At 40.8% G+C, this 22,046-nt stretch overlaps 2 protein-coding genes across 6 annotated transcripts in view; one reads left to right on the plus strand and one right to left on the minus strand.

Moving 5' to 3' along the window:
- The window catches only part of DNAJC13 (DnaJ heat shock protein family (Hsp40) member C13), a 56,381-nt gene extending 40,175 nt beyond the window's left edge, over positions 1 to 16,206 (plus strand). The window contains exons 39-58 of one of the 2 annotated variants that reach the window (XR_013182165.1): positions 63 to 137; positions 332 to 451; positions 1,720 to 1,899; positions 2,235 to 2,402; positions 3,014 to 3,127; positions 3,461 to 3,577; positions 4,099 to 4,276; positions 5,350 to 5,441; positions 5,793 to 5,892; positions 6,779 to 6,853; positions 7,019 to 7,131; positions 7,556 to 7,725; positions 8,089 to 8,131; positions 9,083 to 9,256; positions 10,220 to 10,399; positions 10,647 to 10,787; positions 11,223 to 11,366; positions 12,170 to 12,269; positions 13,899 to 14,010; positions 15,374 to 16,206. Coding sequence is in view for 1 of the 2 variants with exons in the window: in XM_054635813.2 (XP_054491788.1) it covers positions 63 to 137; positions 332 to 451; positions 1,720 to 1,899; positions 2,235 to 2,402; positions 3,014 to 3,127; positions 3,461 to 3,577; positions 4,099 to 4,276; positions 5,350 to 5,441; positions 5,793 to 5,892; positions 6,779 to 6,853; positions 7,019 to 7,131; positions 7,556 to 7,725; positions 8,089 to 8,131; positions 9,083 to 9,256; positions 10,220 to 10,399; positions 10,647 to 10,787; positions 11,223 to 11,366; positions 12,170 to 12,269; positions 15,374 to 15,471 (2,382 nt within the window). In the remaining variant the exon portion in view is untranslated. The remainder of the gene's footprint in view (positions 1 to 62; positions 138 to 331; positions 452 to 1,719; positions 1,900 to 2,234; positions 2,403 to 3,013; positions 3,128 to 3,460; positions 3,578 to 4,098; positions 4,277 to 5,349; positions 5,442 to 5,792; positions 5,893 to 6,778; positions 6,854 to 7,018; positions 7,132 to 7,555; positions 7,726 to 8,088; positions 8,132 to 9,082; positions 9,257 to 10,219; positions 10,400 to 10,646; positions 10,788 to 11,222; positions 11,367 to 12,169; positions 12,270 to 13,898; positions 14,011 to 15,373) is intronic. The other variant, XM_054635813.2, reaches the window with a different exon arrangement.
- Positions 16,207 to 17,169: 963 nt separating this feature from the next.
- Positions 17,170 to 22,046, minus strand: part of ACAD11 (acyl-CoA dehydrogenase family member 11) — a 29,058-nt gene continuing 24,181 nt past the window's right edge. For 2 of the 4 annotated variants that reach the window (XM_077177740.1, XM_054628171.2), the window contains exons 15-20: positions 21,397 to 21,482; positions 21,134 to 21,205; positions 20,447 to 20,601; positions 18,482 to 18,598; positions 17,961 to 18,070; positions 17,170 to 17,524 (exon numbers count right to left, since the gene is read on the minus strand). In XM_077177740.1, the coding sequence (XP_077033855.1) occupies positions 17,410 to 17,524; positions 17,961 to 18,070; positions 18,482 to 18,598; positions 20,447 to 20,601; positions 21,134 to 21,205; positions 21,397 to 21,482 (655 nt within the window). In that variant the 3' untranslated portion in view covers positions 17,170 to 17,409. The other 2 variants (XR_013182169.1, XM_077177748.1) reach the window with 2 other exon arrangements.

The following is a 22,046-nucleotide window of genomic DNA, read 5'->3' on the forward strand; positions in this document are numbered from 1 at the left end:
GTTTTGCTGGCTTTTACCTCTTTTTGTTGTGACTGAATGTGTGCATCATTCAATCCTCACAGGTATTGCAAGAAGCATTTAATCGTTGTGTAGCAGTCTTGACTCGATCTAGCAAGCCAGATGATATGTCTGTACAGGTGAGTTTAAAGCAGCAGCTTTAAATGAATGTATAGTCTTCTCAGAAGATTGCATTGTGTATATATGTATAATATGATAATAAAACCAAGTATAAGTCAATAAAAAATTGATCTAGTATTGTACATATGAAAAATAGAATTGTAAATATGCATTTTTCCTCCTCTTGGAACCAATAAAATATTGTGTTTCATAGGTATGTGGATACATTAGTAAGTGTTATAGTGTTGCAGCTCAGTTTGAGGAATGCAGAGAGAAGATTACAGAAATGCCCAACATAATTAAGGACCTCTGTAGACTACTGTATTATGGCAAGGTGAGTGCTCCTTTCCTTTGTCCAAATGGGTGTTTAACTGTTAAATGTTTAGGGGAATATTGTGGTTTTTGGGCAGATAAGACAGTCATGGAATCATAAGAATGGTTTGTGTTGGAAGAGACGTTAAGTTCTTTTAATTCCAATTCCCCTGCCATGGGCAGGGACACCTTTCACTAGACCAAGTTGCCTAGGGCTGCATCCAACCTGGCCTTGAACACTGCCAGGGATGGGGCATCCACAGTTTCTCTGGGCAGCCTGTTCCAGTGGCTCACCACCCTCACAGTAAAGAATACTTCCTAATATCTGATCTAAACCTACTCTCTCTGTTTGAAGCCTTTTCCCCTTGTCATGTCACTCCATACAGCTGTAAATAGTCCCTCTCCTCCTTTTGTGCAGGCTCCCTTCAGGTACTTCAGAGCCCAATTAGGTCACCTTGAAGCCTTCTCTTTTCCAGGGTGAACAAACTCGGTTCTCTTGGCCTTTCCTCATAGTTGCATTGCCTGGTCAAACCCTACTGTAAGATCCCAGCAAATCATGAGATACAGAACTCAACTACCTTGTTTCAACACTTGTATTTGAATCCATTTAAACTGTAGATTTAAACTGCAGCCACTCTAAAGATTCAGCTACTTTTGCCTTTTTACTGACGCATCAGGCAGCTTGGCTTACTGTACTTAATTAGCAAATAAATGTACTACAACTAAGCCTTGTATAAGCAGATAGACTCTAAAGTCAGCATAAACTCTGGGAACAATATTTAGGAAGTTTTCTTGCCATTTAGCTCTTTTGAACTTGCCTCGTGTTATAAAAATGATTAATTTTGTTTGAATTAAGACAGGAAAGCTTGTCTTTAACTTTTCATGTGGGGTGTGTGAAAACAGAAGACTAAAACCAGATTCTAGTAATTGACTGTATATGCTTGTGTGTTCTTTAGTCCCTGCAGGACAAATGTATTGCCATAAAAAACTCTCCTGGCAATCTCTGCTGCAGTTCTGAGTTGCTTTTCCAGCAGTTCATCAATGCTTCTTTCTAATCATATGAAATAACTATTCAAGTACTCTTCCCTTTGAAAGATGCTGACTAATTAGCCATGTTGTTGGTTATCAATACTACAGGTGCAGAAATTATGTCTACTTCAGTTTTGTCTCTGGGTTGCTTAGACAGTACTGCAGAATTAGCAAGTTTGAGCTTTTAAATCTTGTGTACAGAAACCAGTTGGCATTCTTTGGTTACAGGCTTTAAGGCAAACTTCTTTTTTCTTCCCCCAGACCATACCACGAGTAGCTGCTTTAGGAGTAGAGTGTGTTAGCTCCTTTGCCTTAGATTACTGGCTACAAACACATTTGTTCCAAGCTGGAGTTCTGTGGTACTTACTGGGTTACCTCTTCAACTATGACTATACACTGGAGGAGAGCGGGATTCAGAAAAGTGAAGATTCAAACCACCAGGTAATGTTGCTGAGGTGCTGTCAACAATCAGCGGCTGTTGTTTGCCATCTCTTACTAAGAGTCCAAGTGTATTCAAATATTTGTTAGAATCATTGAATAGCATGAAGAGTAACATCAACAGAGAGTTTTGGAAGGGAATTTTTGTATAGTGATGAATACTCTTTGAGATACTTTTTTTGCTTTTTGAAGCATTCAACTGTTAGAGCTGCCAAAGCTCATGATTTCTAATGGACTTCATGCAAGACACTTTTAATCTACATCAAACAGTATAAAAGTAAATTTTTGCTATCAGAAGAAAGCTCTAGGTTTTCTCAGTCCGTCTCCATATTTTTCAGGAGGTAGCAAATAGCCTTGCTAAGCTCAGTCTCCTGGCCCTGAGTCGCCTTGGAGGGTATCTTTCTGATGAACAAGCTACTCCTGAAAACCCAGCAATCAGGAAAAGCTTGGCTGGAATGTTGACACCCTACATTGCAAGAAAACTTGCTGTGGTCAGTCCTACTGAGGTAAGCATCTGTTGGCCAAAACTTTCTCTAGTGATTTAAAAGGAGTAGCTGCTCACTTCTAAAACACTGAACTCTCTTAGACCAACTTGATACTGAGAACAGCAGTGTGATTTTTATTTGCAGTTGAGGTAACTGCAGAGAAAATAAACTGGTTCAGCCTCAAACACTATGGACAGGAACAGTGCTTTATAGACTAAAATTTGCAAAACAAATACAGGAACAAAAAAGTGGAGTTAATTGTTCAAGGCTTAAGGACATGATGATGGAGAGCAAAGGTTAAGTTTAACTTTTAAAAAGTGGTGCCAACGAAGTCATCTGTAAAGAGATACTGCAGGTAGTTGCTGCTCACTGTCAAAAATGGATGGAGAATCTGAAGTAAGTGTGTCTCAGCAGAACAAACAGAAAACTAAAATTTAGATTGTACTTTCCACATAACTTTTACATACTGTTTTTCCTGTATGTTTTTCCAATATGGGAAGTTTCCTGCTTTTAAACTTGCTTGCTTAATTAGTCTAGCTGTTAATGAGATTACCATGAAACATGCTGATTACCGTGCATAACGATCCAAAACTGGTGTAAATGTGTTACATCGTGTAAATTCCTTTTCTTAGACTCTGAAGATGCTTAACAGTAACACAGAGAACCCCTACTTGATCTGGAACAATGGGACACGAGCTGAATTACTTGAGTTTTTGGAATCTCAGCAAGAAAGCATGATTAAGAGAGTAAGATGTTCTTTACTTTAAATCTCAGTACTATTTTTTAAAAAAACTGGTTTTTGTTTTCCTATATACTCTAGGGATGCAAGTGTATGGTTAATACAAGTATCCATTGTTGTCTACCCCAAAGTCACTTTCTTCATTCCGTAGTTTTTAAAAGACAACAAAAAACCCTAATATTTTGCTTGTTCATTTTGTGTGATGTTTCAGTCTGAGCTTTTGACTTGCTGAAGCATTAAGTTTTCTGTTCAAGTATTGCCTGTTTCATGGTGGGATTATAGCTTTACACTTCCTACAAGATTTTCTGTCTGAGCTTGTGCTGCTTATCTCTGCCTAAAGGGTGATTGTGACAAGAGCTATGGATCTGACTTTGTCTTCAGTGACCATGCAAAGGAACTTATTGTGGGAGAGGTTTTTGTTAGAGTCTACAATGAGGTCCCTACTTTCCAACTAGAGGTGAGATGTAGCTAAAAAATTTCTGTTGAAACTAGTGTTTGGAATGCTCCTTCTTCCTGTTTATCTGTCAGTGCAAACAGAATGGAGGAAATACAAAATGTTATGGAAATTTCCTTCAAGATCAGCATGTTATGAGAAAGCTCTATACTGGTGCAGAATAAATTAAAAGACCAAGTCTGTCATAAGGATGTGCTTTTCAGATGTCTTAATGACTTCTCTCTCCAAGCTTGTGATGCAGACACTTGGGTGGATTCAGTAATTCCAGGATGTGCCTATTGGCTTTACAGTCAATCTCTATGTATGGGCAAACACACACCTGTTGGAGTAGTGCAGCTTTTAAAGTGTATGATTAGATAGAAATAGGGTTTAATGTGACCCAAATGTTATAGTGATCATAGAGAAGATCTGCCTGTCTAGAAGAAAGGAATATGTGAAATGTAGAAGTTATTTGTATACATTTTCTTCTACTGTGGGTACTGTTGCACCACACAACTAAAAATGCTGTCATCTCTACTTCAAAGCTCCCTAAAGCATTTGCTGCAAGCCTCTTGGATTACGTAGGCTCACAAGCACAGTACCTTCATACGCTCATGGCGATAACTCAGACTGGGAAAGTGGAGTCCAATCAACACGGAGATCGCTTAAGGAGAGTTGAAATGGCCCTGGAGGCTCTGAGAAACGTCATAAAACACAACCCAGGTAGGCTTAAAACTGAACTTCCCAGTATACTCTTCTGTGGACAGCCTTAAAAACTCTGAACCTCTGTAGTCTGTATCTTCCAGTGAGAAAGGAGCTTTTTTTGCTTGCTGACAGACTTTAACATTGTTGGTAAGCCATATAAGCTTGCTGGTTTTTTCCCTTATCTGGAAAACACTGTCAGTAAATGTAGCAAAATTTTGGGTTAAATTCAAGCCTTATCTGTTTTCATGTCTGAATCATTAGGTTTTAAATGTAATTAAATCCTGCTGTTGCTAGGATTACTTAAACTTCTTGAAAGAAACTTTCTGTAATCCTTCAAAGAATCTTCAGCTGTTTTTTAAACTTCCTTGCATCATAAAATCTTTATTGAACTGAGTACTTTGTGCTAGTAAACACCTAAATGGCACCTGTGTTAGGGCTGTAGTAAAGCAACAGGAGAAGATGCTCTTGAGAGTGGGCAGCAAAGTTTAGTGAGCAAACATCAATGTACAGACTGGAAAAGCCTAAGATAAATGATTAGGATGTTTTCCTACTGTATTATATGCTCCTTCTAAAAGCAAATCATGCTACTATTGTGGCATCTAATAATAACTGGTTGGGATGTTCTCCGTGCTTGCAATTATAAACCTGAAGGCAGCTGCTCCTGCTGGAGACAGCAAGCCTGCTCTGAGCTGGGACATTCTGAAAGGGCAAGTGTCTTTGAAGACAATAGGTTTTGATGGTCCATGATAAAGAAAATTACAGAATTTGTTTAGTTGTTTTATAAGAATGCAAGTAACTAGGTAGTCCAAGAATTACATCACTTACTTTCCTTGGAGTGGGGAGTTACCCTCTTGTTTTTGAAATATTGTTGACCTGAAATTCTGTGGAACGTAGACTAATGGAGAGGAGTCCATAATGTTCTAACTCTGTAGCAGATGCTGTCCTGTATGAGCTATTGAAACCTCTGTGGCTGACTACATGCAGCTGTGTAGTCTTTAACACCTCTCTGTGTAGTGAAATATGGGCATGGGAATTTGCCCTCAGTGAGTGCTTTGGCTATCATGGAGAATAACTTATTTGGTCTCTTGCAGGTTCTGAATGTGAATGCATAGGGCACTTTAAGTTGATATTCTCCCTTCTGCGTGTTCATGGAGCTGGCCTGGTGCAGCAGTTGGCTCTGGAGGTAAAAACCAAACCAACCAAAAAACAAACCTACCCCCACAAACTCCCAGCCTCCCTGTCTGGATGCTTTATGTAGTCACCATAAACAAACCTGATTGTATAGCTGTTAGGGTAGCATCTAAAAATGCTAAGATTGGGGTTCCAAGGTGTCAGTTCCTTCTTGGAGGAACATGTGTCATGCACGTGTCTTTGCATCCTTTTTGCCTGAAGAGACAAAACAATTTGGTGGCAGGAATAAGCATTGTAAATGTCAGTTCTGTTGGCCAGTGAATTGGCTGACTTCATACACTGGGTTTTCTGAAGTATCTGAATAGCTGAAGTATAATCAAGTGCTGTTTCTGATCTTTTGCAGGTAGTGAACATAGTAACAAGTAATCAAGAATGTGTTAACAACATTGCTGAGGCAATGGTCCTTGCCAACTTACTGGCACTCCTGCATTCCTTACCTTCAAGTAGGTACCATAGGATTCTCCATCTTGCAAGGGAAAGGGCTTCCAACTCAGGAATTTATAAGAATGCAGCTGGCTGAAATTAGCTCTGAGTTTTAGGTTACAATGGTCTTGTTAGCTTTATAAAATAGAAAGCTGGGTTATGAATAGAAGCTACAGTAAGAACACCTATACATTGGAATTAAGCTTTCCTCAGGCTTCCCAGATGTTGCTGTTCTCCATTCCAGTTGCTCAGCTGTTAATGAGGGCAGTAAAGACAGTACTGCAATACATCCTCAGTGAAGCATTTCTATGCCTAGTCCTAATAATATTCTTCAGCTATCGGTTGTCCTCTTCTAGATAAGAAAAGCAGAGCTATCAAACAGGAATCGCCATTTTTTTAAAGATGACAAGAACCAGGAATAGAAATAGATTTTTAAACAAATGTTACATTTAGACCATCTCTGTCATCACACAGGCCCTATGATATGCTGCTAAGTCACTTCTGTCAGCTGATTTAAACATTAGTGACTATCATATCCAAAGCTAACAAGGATGGTTTACAAAAATGTTGTAAATGTGTGTGACCAGTTTTTTGTCTTAAATGTGTGACCTGAAACATAGGAAATGCAGGTATTCTGATTACTTCTGACTTGTGTAGTGTTCCATTGACAAATTATTTCTGGTAATTTAGCTAATTAGCATCTAATTAAGAAGTTATGCTGTATTAGAATGTGGGATTGATTTGACATTACTTAACTAATGTAGTGTAGGCAGGAATCCCTAAGTTTGTAATTGTCTGAAGCTTTATTGCACTTTTGATACTGTTTTCTGTTGAGATCAGTTACATTTATCTTCCCTTATTCACTCTCTGTGACACAAAGTTCTTAAATGCTCTTTATTTTGACAGGTCGGCAGCTTGTCCTTGAAACTTTGTATGCTCTGACATCTAGCACAAAAATAATTAAAGAGGCCATGGCAAAAGGTACAGTACTACACTGAAGGCAAATGTGTCTGCAACAATGGGCCTAAAGTGCATGGAGTGGCCACTTTCTTCCCTTTAAAATAATCAGTGTGGAATTGGAGATTTTATACTACTTGTGACCAGAAAAATATACTAAATTGGATGCTCCCTATCTCTTTTTTACAGGCGCTTTGATCTACTTATTAGATATGTTTTGCAACTCAACTCATCCACAGGTCCGAGCCCAAACGGCAGAGCTTTTTGCTAAAATGACTGCAGATAAGCTGGTGGGTCCAAAGGTAAGAATCTTAACAGCTCATGTTGGAACTCTTTCTTGATATTACCTGCATCTCTCTAAAGGTGAGCAAAAAAATCCTCTTCTGTGCCTGAAATACTCATGTAAGGAGCAATCAGGCTTTTTCAAAATTTAACTTCTAATCTGTGAGCAGACTTCTAGAAACTGTTGTGTGTACAGTAACTTGTATAAGCAGTTTGGTTTCCATCTGTAATGACTTTACAGTAGAGACCTAGATTTCAGTGTCACTGGCTATTGCTATTTGAAATGATGGCACTGTTTTATTTTGTGGTGTTGTAGTCTAGCACTTGACAATTCTTGCATTAAAGACAGTTGGACATTGTGGAGTTTTCTATTTCTGTGAGCTTGTCCTGTCAGTTAGTTTGTCATATGATAGACTAAGTGTCATTTTTGTTCATCCTTTCTAGGTTAGAATCACACTAATGAAATTTTTACCTGGAGTCTTCATGGATGCCATGAGAGACAACCCTGAAGCTGCTGTTCATATCTTTGAGGGAACCCATGAAAATCCAGAATTAATTTGGAATGACAGCTCCAGAGAGAAAGTATCAACAACAGTTCGAGAAATGATGCTTGAGTATGTGGAAACCTTCTGACTCAGTTATCTTTAACTGAGACACTCTCTGGCAGTGAACCAGAGTTGCTGTAGAAGAACTGTGAGACAGAGCTCTGCCTGTAAAAACTAGAATTCTTGCAAGCCAGACTTCAGTGAAATAAACTTGTTCACTGTGTACTGTACCAGTAAGTCAGTGATGCAGGTGCAGTTTGTGCACAGTCCAGGTACTTGCTCACTTGCTGTAGGATTTGGAGGGATACAATGGGGGTAGAACGGAGCTTAGAAACTGGAGCTGCTGCACAATGATGGAGGGAGACTAAGGTGTCAAGTAGAGAAGACAACTGCTTCTTTTACTGCTCATTAAAACTTACTTTCTTTTTAAAGGCACTTTAAACTTCAGAGGGACAACCCTGACACTAACTGGAAGGTAAAAGTATCCTGTTTCTGCTTTGGGTGTGTCCAGGGAGGCTGTAAGCCACATGATAATAGATGCTTGTATTGGACTCTTAACAGGCTTTTCTCTTAAAGTACTAACAGGAGTTCACTGCTGTGCTGTAAACATAACTGTTCATAACTGAAAACATAACTGGTTTAATGTTGAATTGATGCTATTGTTACTAGCTTGCAGCTTGAAATGAGACACTTGCAGGTAAAACCACTGTCAGCATACTCTGAACATTTTGATAGTTTAGGTGATTCTAAAACTCATCAAAAGTCAGCAACAAAGGAGAATATTGAGACATCACTGGCTTGCTGGAAAAAGTCCTGTCACTACACAGCCATAGTAAACCTGCTCTTGGTAAATGTGAAGTAACTTTAGTAAGTCACTGGGTCTCAAAAAATATTCAAGTCCTTAAGCCATTCCCTCGCATCAGTCCCATCAATGGGGTGTTTCAGCATGTAGTGATTCCCAGTATCTGTGAAAAGCTAGACATGACTTCCTTCCAACAGTCCTCTAGTTCAACATTAAACCAGTTTCTGAACACATCATAATGTCTATTTTGATCCAGATGAAAACTGGAAACTTCCCTGGAGCGATGGTGAGAAACCTTTCCCTGAAGTGTGCAAGGAAGGAAAGGGCTGTTGTATCATCAGCCTCATTGCTGGTGCTTCTCTTGAACTAGGGTTTGCCACTGTTGCAGTTGTAGGTTCAGTTATTTGTGTTCTTTGAAAGAAAAGTTCACTGTAGTGGCACTGCCTGCACTGCACTGTTCTTTCTGCTGTCACTTCTTACCTCATGTTCTTTCAAGATGTAGGGTTTATTGGCCTTGCACAGCTCTGTTTCAGAGAATACAGTTAGTGACTGTGACTACTTAGAGAAACAGTTTTAGGTCTCTCAAATACCCTTGTCAATAACTTCTACTTTGCAATTCAACAGCTGCCTGAAGACTTTGCTGTGGTGTATGGTGAGGCAGAAGGTGAACTTTCAGTGGGGGGAGTCTTCCTGAGGATTTTTATTGCCCAGCCGGCCTGGGTTTTACGGAAACCAAGAGAATTTCTCATTGCACTGTTGGAAAAGTTTACTGAACTACTGGAGAAAAATAACCCCCATGTAAGATGATTTTTTTTTTTTCTGATTCTATGCTTTGAATTTATTTAGCATTCTTAAGTTTTTAGTCTTTTAGTTTCTGATTAGCTTAGATTCTCACATTTTATTCCCATCATAAATGGGGTTTTCTGTCTGCTTTCTTACTCTCTGTAAAAGTGTGTTGATATGTTTAGGCAACTTTTGAACATGAGTCAAGGCTTTTAAAGTTCTTGAAGCCATAGAATTAGCTTCAGTTAAGTCTTAGAGACTTATTTTGTGCTAGAGATGAGGCTTAACATATGAAGTGTCTTTTAATTATTCCATGACTGACCTACCTAAAAAAATGGCCTTGTTCTACACCACCTAAAAATTTTCTGTTCTTGAGACTTCTGTTGTCCTTCTGCAACACTAAGTTCCCACTCTGGTATAAATTATGTGACTAAGGCTGCCACCTTAGTTAGTGTAATGAGTACAGGAAATGTGTTACAGTTTAAAAATTAATTTTTAAACAGTGTTCAGACAGATTCTGTGTTAGACTTGCAGGATGGAAGCTAACTAGCATGTTGAATAAAACAGGCACCTTTATTACAAAGATGTGACAGCAGATTGTAGAGGCATGCAGAATACACAGGGCCTGATGAGTGCTTCTGCACAGACTGCAGAATCCTTTAGGAATTCAGGTGGTCAGCCAAACATCCATGCTATCAGTGCTTCCACCAAGCAACTTAGCCAGATACACTGGATTCTCAATATGCTAGAAATAGTGGTTAGGAATTCCTGTGTGATCTGTCTTTGTGGAACTAGTGAATGTTTGCCACTATTGGAGCTGATAATCATGTTCTTCACTTGTTGTTTTAACAGTTTGAGAACAAAGTGATATAAAAGCATTAGGGAAAAGAATTTATAATACAAAGCAAGTGAGAAATGTTGTTATTGTGATGATACTTTACTGAGTTACACTTTCTATTGATTTTCAATTTTCTGCAGGGGGAAACTTTAGAAACCATTACCACAGCAACTGTGTGCCTGTTCAGTGCCCAGCCTCAGCTAGCTGATCAAGTTCCTCCTCTTGGTCATCTTCACAAGATAATCCAGGCTATGAATCACAAGAACAATGCCATTCCTAAAAGTGCCATTCGTGTCATGCACATATTGTCAGACAATGAGGTACTGAATCATTTAAGTGCTTGAGGGGAGAAAAGCATAGCTGGAGTTACTTGTATTGTTTAGTAGTGTTCCTAAAAGGACTGTTCTAACTGTAAATACTGTGTAGCAAGTGAGCAGGGACCTATAGCTAATAATGGAGAATTGCTTGATTAAACACTGAGAAATGTATGGTGTTGGCTGACCATACCTGCAATAACCATTAATTTTGGGATAAAATAAAGTCCTCAGGATGTTTATCTCTCTACAGCTTTGTGTTAGAGCGATGGCATCGCTGGAGACCATTGGCCCTCTCATGAATGGAATGAAGAAGAGATCGGATGTAGTTGGGATAGCCTGTGAAACACTGAATCGAATGTTTCAGAAGGAGCAAACTGACTTAGTAGCCCAAGTAAGTAGTACAATCCCAGACTGTAGAAATGTGGTATATTTAAACTGTTAACTTAAATGGCATCTGGGGAGCCTCCTGGACTCTTAACTAATGTGCTTTTCTTGTTGGAAAAATTTTTTATCTAAAATGCAGACCTGTTCAAGGATGTTACTTGAGCATTGAAGCTTAATGCACAGGGGAGTGTTGTGTCATCTAAAAAAGTGTAGTGGAATGCCAACTAATTCAACTGAGTTTACACCTAGATAGAGCAGAATTGCTGGACAATATCTTTGCTTTCTCTTGTTTGTATTCATACAGCTCAGGAAAAATGGACTCATCTTGGCATTTGTAGTAATAGCTGTTGGCACTTCTGGTTCACACTAATGCTAGTGATATAAAAATTCTGTTTGGAACTTCCTGTCCATGTTAAGACAACTCATTTGGGTATGTTTGCAGGCTTTGAAAGCAGATTTGGTCCCTTATCTTCTGAAGCTGCTTGAAGGTGTTGGTCTTGAGACCCTGGAGAGCCCATCTGCAACAAAAGCTCAGATTGTTAAGACTCTGAAATCCATGTCTCGTAGCCTGCAGTATGGGGAACAGGTGAGTACTCACAAGTCCTTGTCTGGGCTTTGACACTTGGTAGGTGTGTACCAAACTCTGAGCATCCCTTGTTTAATCTTCTGGCTGTCATTTGCATCATTCCACCTAAAGTGTTAACACACTGCAACTTCAAAATGATTATGGTTTGGAATTTCTTCACCTCTTGCTTGTGGAGAAGTCCTTGGTTCAATGCATGTGAAGACCACTAATAAAAAAGACAAATCCCAAGTGCAGAAATGTTCTATGAGCTGGTTATCTTTAACTGACAACTCTTCAGAACTTGGTTATAAATGTAAATTTCTCTTCTGTTTTCTAAATAAATACATAAGTGCAGCAGCATTATGGATGTACATCTAAGTAAATTTGTCCCAGTAACTGTGCTAGTTCTTAATGCCTTCCTCTTATGCTTTTGTTGAAAGCTTTCTCAAGGGGAGGAAACTTGGAATAGTCTTTCCTCCAAGTAGTCCCTATCTTGCTCTAGTACAGGAAAATTCCTATTCTCCCTCAGCTGTCAGTGAGTGGCAAGGGCTGCTTCTAGGGTTGCTTTTCCTTGTCACCTTTCTGGGGAACAAAGGATAAAGTGGAGCTACTGAATAACTTCTTTTGAGCATTGTGTTCAACTGCACAATTCACATGGAAAAGTCTCCTTGGAAATGTGCACAAATTCCATATTGCAGCCCATACTACTGCCACATTCTTTGATGTAATCTCTTCTGAATGGTTTGGCAATAGAAAATGGATTTGTTTGCCTAGAACATGACAAATGGCACGTGCTCACTGTGTTATCTCTTCAAATACTGTAGGTAAATGAAATTCTGTCCCGTTCTTCTGTTTGGAGTGCCTTCAAGGATCAGAAACACGACTTGTTCATTTCTGATACACAAACATCAGGATACCTCACAGGTTAGCAACTCTTTCCTGTTTATGTCCTGAATTATACTGAACTGTTACTTAATTGTCACACTGGACTCTGGAGTTACTGTTTATCCCCAGGATCTAGTGCCATCACATGGTCTGAACAGTCAGTGCTGTAAAAATACAGTAAGTTCTTAAAACACTTACTAAAAGGTAAACTTCTTGCTAGTTGAGAATGTATTTCTCTGCATAGTCTTTACTGTACATACTTAGCAACAGGATCTGGGCACTGGCAAGACTTGCAAGTACTCTGTAGTGATAGAGCAAAGATGTAATTGAAACTGATGAATGACAATAGCTTTCTATGCTTTCTCAGGATCAGTCTACTTCAGTTCTAGAACCTGTCTATATCAGTTGGCTGTGTGAATTAACACAACTTTTGGGTTAGGCAGGTAGTAGTACTGTTGGAAAAGTTGGAATACTAATAGGTTGGAGTATGAGGCTATGTTCCAGCCAGAATCAGTGTCCTGCCAGGGTGGCCTCATGCCTGTATGTGGAGCTTGCAGCATTTGCTTCACTGCTGCAGTGGTGCACCTTGGGTGGCTCCCCTGCTGGTGCCACCAAGATTGAAATGGCACTTCAGATGCACCCCAGCCCCACTGGTAATGAAGAGCATTTTAGCTGTGTGTGCTGTGCATTGTGTGCACAGTAAGGTTGGCATCTGAGGGAACTTCCTTGCATGGTGCAGACATAATCCCAGATCAGTTATGTCACTGCAAATCAACTCCTGTTCTTCCTTCACTTGAGCAGCACTTGACCGGCACAGTATCACAGTCCAAAACATCACTATCATATAAAATGTTTTCATATGTAGCAAATAATGGAATTGCAGCAAACTGTCTGCAAACTTCTGGCTCCTCAGTAGCCATCAGCTGAACAAATGCTTGGTCTTAAAAGCTTTGCCTGACAGGTGAGGTTTGAAAGTCCTTTGTGACAAGCCAGTGTGGACACAGCCATGTGCCACATGGAACTTTCTCATCTAACCCAATTTAGGAATCTTGGTAAAGCTTTTGAGCATAACTGAACTAATGGGGTATAAATCAGATGGCCGGAGTTTTTTCTGCAACATACTAGCATGTATTTTGAGAAAATGAAGCAAGAACCTTTAAAGTCAGGAACTACAACTTCTAGAAGTAGTTGCTTGTATTTTGAGAGTAGGTATTGGAACACTTGATGTATTTTTTCACACAGGACTCTGCGCTTTAGCGCTAAACAGGGGTTTTCTGGTTTTGTATTGTTTAATGCCAGTTTGACAAAGAACACTGGAACTGATTCAGTTTGTACTGCATTTCATAACTATTATAGATTTAGGAATAGGAAGAAAATGCTGATTGATTATTGGCCAAGAAATGAAACTATATCAGATGTGGTCAGCCTTGAGACTGGGGGCAATACAGTTTTCCAATTGCCTTAAGGCCATTTGCTGCTTTTAAATTGCCTAATGTTTAAGTGCTTGCCAATGTAGAATGAAGGTGCTGTAGAAATGCAAAGTGTAGATGGAAACCAAGCTTTATTTTTAACCTCTTTTATCTTGTATTCTGCCTTATGTCTTGCTTCAAATTGCTTTGCTATTTGCACTTCCCTTGAAACTTCCCTTGCTTATTTCTCTTCCCTCAGGTGTCTCTTCTCCTTCCCTTCTAACTGGCAGCAGTCCCCTTCACCTGAGAAGTGGGCTTTAGATCTGCTGTGTCAGGCAGCTTGCTAACTTCTGTGTAGCTCTCTAAAGCAGGTAGATACCACCTCGCAGAACGCACGCTGCGCTCGCTGCATTCCGAGTAACAGATGCATGTCCTAGAGCTGTACAAATGCCTGGTCCCAAACTGCCCAACACCGACACACTACACTGACACCTGCACTGGCTGGTACTGGCTGGTACTACACAGGAATTCAGCTTTGGAATTATGTTGGGAATGGAAAAGCTTGAGGCACAAGATAACTATGGGGAATTTTTGCACTAGGATGGGTAGCAGTGGGTGTGACACTTGGCAGGTTCCACTGATGGGCTGGCAAGGAGAGGTCCCCTCCTGCAGCCAGAGAGCTTTTTATGGCCAGAGGCACTGCTTGTTTTGCTCTCTGCCTCGCAGTAGTAGTGTGGGACTGTTTACAGGGAGACCAACCATGCTCTGATGTTCTGGCTGAAGTGTGAGAAAGGAGGGTGGGGCTGGAAGGAATAGTAAATTTGGGAGAACTCAGTGAGGATGGCTTAAAGGGGAAGAGTACAGGACCCAGCAGAATTTAGTATGTTGAATATTGGCAGTGTAGGCTGGAGGTCTAAGACCAAGTCGATTGCTGTATTGGTGTGATCAGTTTTCTAGTCACTAATATGATAAAAATTACTGTTAAAACACTTCATGCTGCAACCTAAATTTTTATTGCATTTGTTGAAAGTTTCAATATGACTAAATTTTTAATTCCAGGCTTTAATTCCAGGGAGAGGGGCTTTGCCTGCAGGGCAAAACTGTTTGCCCCTATTATAATCAACATAGAAACTTAGTAATGGTGTGAGTCCTGGATCTCCAGTATAGAATTTCTGTATCCCAAGAATGCTGTCACTTTATTCCAACTGAAGGCACAAAATGCTGGCTAGACAAGCTTTAGGCAGTTCTGTTTCTTCATGGGCCAGCCCATTGGGCTTCCTGAACTATGCAGCTGGGAAAAACCTTTAAAACACTGAAAAGATACACAAGGAGCCCAGTAGTGGAACACTGGGCTGAACTCACTTTAATTCCATGGCAGGGCCTTTCTTTAGCAAAGGAATGCCATCCCTGCTTTACTGTTGCTTCCATGATGGAAGGTGAGATGGGTAATGCAGGTGATTGGGGTTCTTGTTCTCTTATTGGCATATCAGAATAAAAAAAAACTGAGCAAGCCCAAAAATGGTCCCCACAAGCTATTCCACTTGGTAGACTAAGAAGTCTTAGTTTCTAGTGTTCCTAGATTTTAGAGAATCTAAAGAAAAACTCTTAAATGTTCTTGTGTAAGGTGTCTGGTTGACTCAGATGATGTATCTGAGTGTTCCCAGAGGGAATAAAGCTGTTCAGTCACCCAGTTGAGGGAGAACTAATGCCCAGTATTTGTTTTCCTCCTGAAAGGCCCTGGAGTTGCTGGTTACCTCACTGCAGGGACGACGTCATCCGTAATGCCCAACGTACCACCCCCGGTAGACAACGAAGTGGGAGATGTCAGCTAAGGACTGGAAATCCTTGTGGAAGAGACAAAGGCAGACTGGCCAGTGATGAGGAACAGCACTTTCCTCCAATACATTGAAGTGAACTTACTGCCTTGCCAGGTGTTTATGACAGTGTTATTCCTTTTTTCTATGACTTTTTTTTCTAGGAAAAGTCAGTGATTCTAACTTCCACACTGTAACACAAGAAAGCACTCTGTGGATCAGCTGAAATGGGTACACAAGAATTTTTTCTTGTTGTACATAAGCACATTTTGTTCCTTTATATTTGTTTACAAGACTGTGAATCAAACTTTCCTAGTTTTTATATTTTACGAATTAGCATGACTGGAGTTGAGCTACAGTCTAGAGGAATTGGGCTAAAATAACTTTGACCTCACTGACCCCACTAAAAGGGCATCCCTTCATTTCTCAGTCTGATGTGATCACTTCCATTGAACATGACCTAAAAGGGTTTGTTCCTGCACCAGTTCACTCATGTCCTTAATCATTAACATTATCTTCTTCCTCGGATCAAACAGCATTAGACATTTGTATGTATAACTGGCTTGACCAAATTGACGAAGCTTCAGCAAAAAAACCTTAAAAAGTTGACATGTTATGTAAGAAATTAGTGTAATTGTGAAATGTTCTATACATTATCCAGTATATAAAAACTTTCTATATTGAGTGTACATTATACAGATCATTCATATGTACATAGAATTTTAAAATAAAGGGAATTAAGAGCCTTGTTAATGAGATAAAAGTGGTATTCTTGTCTAGCTGTTCATTGAAAGTGAGAGAAATGAGGGTCGTCCAAGACCCTAACTGGAATGTGGCTAAATATGATCCTGGGCATTCTTGGTTGAAAAAACACATTGTGCAGGTTTTGACAGCCTAGAGCAGAACTCCTGAACCATATGTAGTAGTGCAGGTGGTTTTGTAGTTGAAGTGCATTTCAGCCACTGTCCTGCTGACACTCTCAACTTCCTGGAAAACATTCTTGGCAGGAAGCAAGAGGAAACTAAGGTGGATGGAAATGTAAACGAGAATTACTGCTTTCTCAAAAGAGGTTATAATCTTGGTTTTAAGTATCATGAGGTAAGGATACTTTGTGGAATGCTTCTAGTTCTAGGTACTCTGCCACTGACCCCCTGAGTGACCACTGCAGCTGTAGCTGGACACCCTGAGGCGAGCACTCGGCTCTGGGCTCAAGGACAGAACTGGCACAGCCTCATCCTGAAGACTGAGCCAAGCTCAGGGTGTTCTCCCCAGGCTCCAACAGGAAGGAGCTTGGAGGGGGGAGTTTGTTTGTTTATGCAAACAGTAAACCCTTGTGTCCGTAACTTCACTGCCCTTAAGCTACCAGCCCTGTGTAAGCTGAGAAGTGATTATCCTAACTCCAGGAATCACTCCAGGCTCCAGCCTTCTGTGCTGCCCTGAGCCTCACTTGAGTGGGGCTGGGGGCAGGACTGAGTGCAGTCTCAATGACAAGGAAGGCAGCTGAGAGCAGGAACTGGGGAGCAGAGGGTTGGACTGCAGCTGAGCTTTGGAAAAGAAAAAGCAAGGTACTACCTCCAGTGTTTGTCAATTTAACAAATTCAAAAGTTTAGCCTAGCTTGCAATAAATTAAATTGTGTGGGACTTCTGACTCAAAACTGCTGTTTCTACAATAAAAGGATAAAATGCTTCGATTCAGAACAAAGAAAACACTTTAGGCCTGTTTAAAAATAGATTTTATTTAGTATTATAAAGAAACCCAGATAAGTTATTGCATGGTGTTATGCAAATTCTTAAACGCAAGCCCATAATTATTAAGTGTAATAAGTGAAAATAGTGAGAGAATTGCTTCCAGTTAGAATCAAGTTTTTGTGTTCATTCAGTTTTATCTTAGATACCATTATTACACTGAAACTTTGCCTTAATCTTCCCTCCATTAGAGAAGGCTTTATGCTGACATTAGATTTTTGCAGTGAGTTTCTTGGACTGATCAAGGAGTTCCCACCTTGCAATTGTTGAGAGATGAACTTCATCGGGCCCGTCTGCCAGGCGCAAGGTGCGTATGGACGCGAACCTGTGGGGGAGAGCTGAGTTAGGCCTGGCCTCCTGACGTGCCACAGCAGCCACGCTGGAGCTCTCAGCACTGATTTTGCTGCCCTTTTGACACTCCTTGCTTGAAAAAGTGCTGTCACATGAGAGATACTGCAGCAAAATCTTCCTGGCAGGATTGAGATGGGTGGGCTGGGAATTCAGAAGTTTTGCTTCTCCCCAAGGCCATAAAAGATAACATTAAGTTTTAGAAGCACATCCTCTTTTCTGCTGATAAGAACTATTTTAGGCCCAGTGCCAGCTTTTATTTTTTGTAAGGCTAATTGCACTATAAAAACAATTGGTTTAAATTTTATAGCTTAAAGAGACATACACTATTATTTCATGCTGAGGTGAAACAGGTGTTATAAATTATCATAAAAGAAATGTTTAGAATCTACAGGAAATCTCCTTTTACTCACATGAACGCCAAAGGAAAATCCTGAGAAACTCCAGCTCCACCACACACTTGAACTGCACAGTCAATCACTTTAAGTACAGCTCGTGGAACAACCACTTTGGTCATGGCTACCTGTGGTTAGAAGAACCACATTATCAGTAATAGTTTCACAACCAAGTGAAAATATTTACCCAACACTTTTATTGAATATTGGTATCTCTCAGTACATTCCTTCCTCTTGGGGATGGATGAGAGCTCTGCTGTTCCCGCTCCCGGGGATGGTAAAACTTTCCAGTCACTCAAAACTATCTTACTGTGTTGAGACAAGCAAGCAATGCTTGAACAGATTCATCTCCACTTCTGACTGAGACCACTCCCCAATCTTCTGAAAACTAAAAGCAGATCTTAAGGCTCTTTTCAACATGGATTTATACTCCACACTTAAAATAATAATGTTTAACAATGTTTTACCTTGTCTTTTAACCAGCTGAATGCACAGGCATTGCATCCACCAAGTCCTAGCTACCAAAAAATAAAATTTACCTCTCTCCTTGCTCTTTTGTTGCCCAACATGTCGATCTTGCGGGCTGTTTGTAGTGTGAGCAGGCGAGCCTGTTCTATGCTAAGACGGCACTCCGCAATCCAGTGGGCAACAACTTCCTGCAGATCCCAAAGCCAACATCAGAACATCAGTTAATGCCTCTGAGCAGACATGGAGCTGCCCCTCTTCCTCAGCGTGTGCACATTCAGCCAACCTACAGCCACTTGTGTGCAAATTAAAGCATATCTAAGATGAGGCATAATAAAGAAAACACTTGACTAACAGAAATATTAAAGATAGGAAAAGAATTGCTCTGCCAGGAAACAAGAAAAGGGAAAACCTGTGGATTCTGGCACCTGATCAGACCCCTACTGTGTGCTGGCCATTTTCCAGAAGCTCTTCCATGCCTGCTTTTTCCTTCCTGCTTTCCTTTACCTCTTACCACCCCTCACAGCCTTCTCTCCATATGATAAGCCCCAGTATATAGAAATAAGGGGGTGAAAGGGGAGAGGAATTTCTTTTTCTGCTTAAACTGGTGCTGTGTGGTGCATGACACAGAGACGAACAGCTGCAGGGTGGTGCCTGCTGCCTCTGACTGATGATAAATTAGTAACTGTCTGGATCCAAAATGAAGTTATGATCTTGGCAGCCCTTCCCTGCTCTTCTTAGCTAATTCCCCCCTGCAGCCAACATATCACAGGAGAAACAAATGTTTGTGATGCTTGTCAGTTCAAAAACTGTTTGGAGCCTCACCCAGCCTCCATTTCTAGGGCTGTGGATTTTGTAGGACACAAAAGCAAATGTGCAGCACTTGCTTCAGTGCAATCTGGAAGCTCAGCTTGGCTGGTTGCAGCAAAGGTGATCCAAACCTAGATGGGGTGTTCAGTTCTCTTCAGTCAGCAGCTTCTGGGGCCATAAATGATGGCCTGGGTTGGGGCAGGCACCCTGGTACTCAGGGAAGCCATCAGCCTCACCTTGTCTTAGCCATCCTCACAGTGAAGGACCTGCATGGGCTCTGCAGCTGCCTCCAGGCGAGGCCTGTGGCTTCATCAAACATCACTGTTACTTCAACAAGCTTCTGAGAGCCAGAGTGTGCCTCATGGACCTCTTACTCATTCTAGGTTATGGTGGTGAAGGGAAGTTGGGAAATGATATGACTGGAAATACAGATGTGTAAAGTTGTTCCCTCTGGATCTGCACAATTTGCTACAATCTGTGCCACATGCTAATTCAATTTCCTCTTTCCATTGCTTTTACTTGTGTTTTTTCCAATAAAGCTATCCTAGCTGTTGGGAAAAATTAAGGAACACTTGAAATATGACAGACCAATTACCAAACTCCAATAGTTCTTCTACAAAGCAGACTGTCATATTTTTATTATTTTAGCAAGCTCTTGCTCATGAAACAGTATTTCAATCCTGAGCAAGATAAGAGCAACGATCTCCAATCTTCCCTTGATGTGGTCTGTACTTTCATACGCAACTACAAATATTTGATCAAAGAAATAACATTTTCAGTGAAATTTAGACCCCTAAATGTCTCCAGTGGTTCTGAATGGAGACAGCCAGGTTACAGAATGGATACACAAAAATGGTGAACTCAGATTGTAACAAAAGCATAAACTGCATGCCTGAAAAAATACCTGTCCAAATTGATCAGGAAAAGCAGAGAACAACACACAGTGAAAAAATCCACATTCAAATCCAGCAAAAGATATCTAATTCATTGCACATTGCAAAGGGGGAAAAAAAAGAAAAAGATACTGTAGATTATGGTGAAAAATGAGAGCCTTGCAATATGCTTTGTTTTTTTTTCCCTTTGCCACCCAAAGCTTTATGAATAGGAATTCAAGGTTAGGGCACAGCTGCTGCCATGTGCATTATCAGAGCCACACAAGGCTGTGTGTGGGCAGAACAAAGGTCAGTGTGTGGAGTGTGTGAACAGGGCCAAAGAGGGAAGGTGCTTACGTGCTGATAGAGTTTCTTGCCAAAGGTCTCGCGCTGAGCCGCGCGCTGGCACAGGATCTCCAGAGCGGCCTCGGCCGCACCCAGGGACCGCATGCAGTGATGGATCCGGCCCGGCCCCAGCCGGCCCTGGGCTATCTCAAACCCCCTGCCCTCACCTGGTTGGAAAGAAAAACAGGCTCTGCAAACTCCCTCTTGGAAGGGTCCAAGGCTCCAAGCAGAAGTGACCCCATAGCAAAATAAAAGAAGCAGAGGGGAAATAGAAGAAACCAGGATCTCCACTAAGTGAGAGAAGTAGAGCAGAGTTCTCCCTGCAGGGGACCACAGTGGTGGCCTGCTTATTATTTCTTTTTCAGTTCTGCCAAGTACCGGCCATGGACTGCAGCACAACATTCTTTCTAAAAGTCTGTAAAGTCTGCAAGAGCTGGTTTTGGGGGAAGAACAGCACTTAAAGACTTTGCTTTGCTCTACCTCAAGGGAATGATATTTGCATGACAGCCAGAGCTGCCCTGCTTCCTTCTGCTCTAAGGTACATTCAAACAGCAGGAAGGCTGCTAAAGGAAGAGTGGGCTCCCTCAACTGACCAGAGCTGTTTAAAATAACTAATGGTGATTCATGACACAAACCACTGTCTCATAAAGCTTGGTTCATTGTTGTATGTATTAAAAATAAATCGGTGCTGAAACTCACCCAGTATTATATTGGATACAGGTACTCGCACATCATTGAAGTGTATCTCAAAATGTCCTCCATGGATCTCATCTACAAAGTTAGAAAACACAACAGCAGGGTAAAATGAAAGAGGATAAAAATACAGGCCTCCAGTTCCTAACCCTTCTTCTATATATCCATTATACTGATTTATTAAATACACAATATTTATTAGTATAACTGCAGCTTCTGAGCCTGCTAATAAATTAAAACACATATAGCTGATAAATATGATCACCTACCCATGTAGCCAAACACTGAGAGAGGTCTTATCAGCTTCAGCCCTGGGGTGTCCATGGGAACAATAATCATACTGTGCTGCTTGTACCTGATCAAGACAAAAAGCACAGTTACCTCTGAGCCTCCCTTCTGTCTGCCCCTTCTGCTTTTTTATTTTCCATCCTTAAATTAGGACTCGCATAAAGCCAGTGCTGAGATTTACCTGTACCACCTGCACCATCCTGCCCACACAGTGTGGCTTCAACCCTTCTTGACCCACCAGTCAACAAGTGAAAATATATTAGTGGCACCTAAGTCACCATGACTGAGAAACTCCTGCTGCTGTCACTTCTGTGCACACTGTTCTGTATCACCCAATCAGTTCCTCCCCCTCTACCTTTCTGTTTTGTTCTCAAAACCAGCTTATCAGAATCACCATCTTGGCTTGCCTACAGCTTAGGAATGAGAAATCCATCCCCATATTTACATTCCTTCAGAATATTTAGGTTTTAGTCACACAGAACTGGAGGTGATGCCCCAGGTCTCTAAATTCAGTCTCCAGTTCTAGCAAGTGGAGTGTCACGTAATCCCCTCTATTAAATTCTCTTCAGCTTCTAAGAGCTTAACATGCCACTGTCTGTATAACTTCCAGGCAAACCCTCCTGGGTGCTGT

The sequence above is a fragment of the Agelaius phoeniceus genome, chromosome 1 (genome assembly GCF_051311805.1).
Source record: "Agelaius phoeniceus isolate bAgePho1 chromosome 1, bAgePho1.hap1, whole genome shotgun sequence".
NCBI classification, from domain to species: Eukaryota; Metazoa; Chordata; class Aves; order Passeriformes; family Icteridae; genus Agelaius; species Agelaius phoeniceus.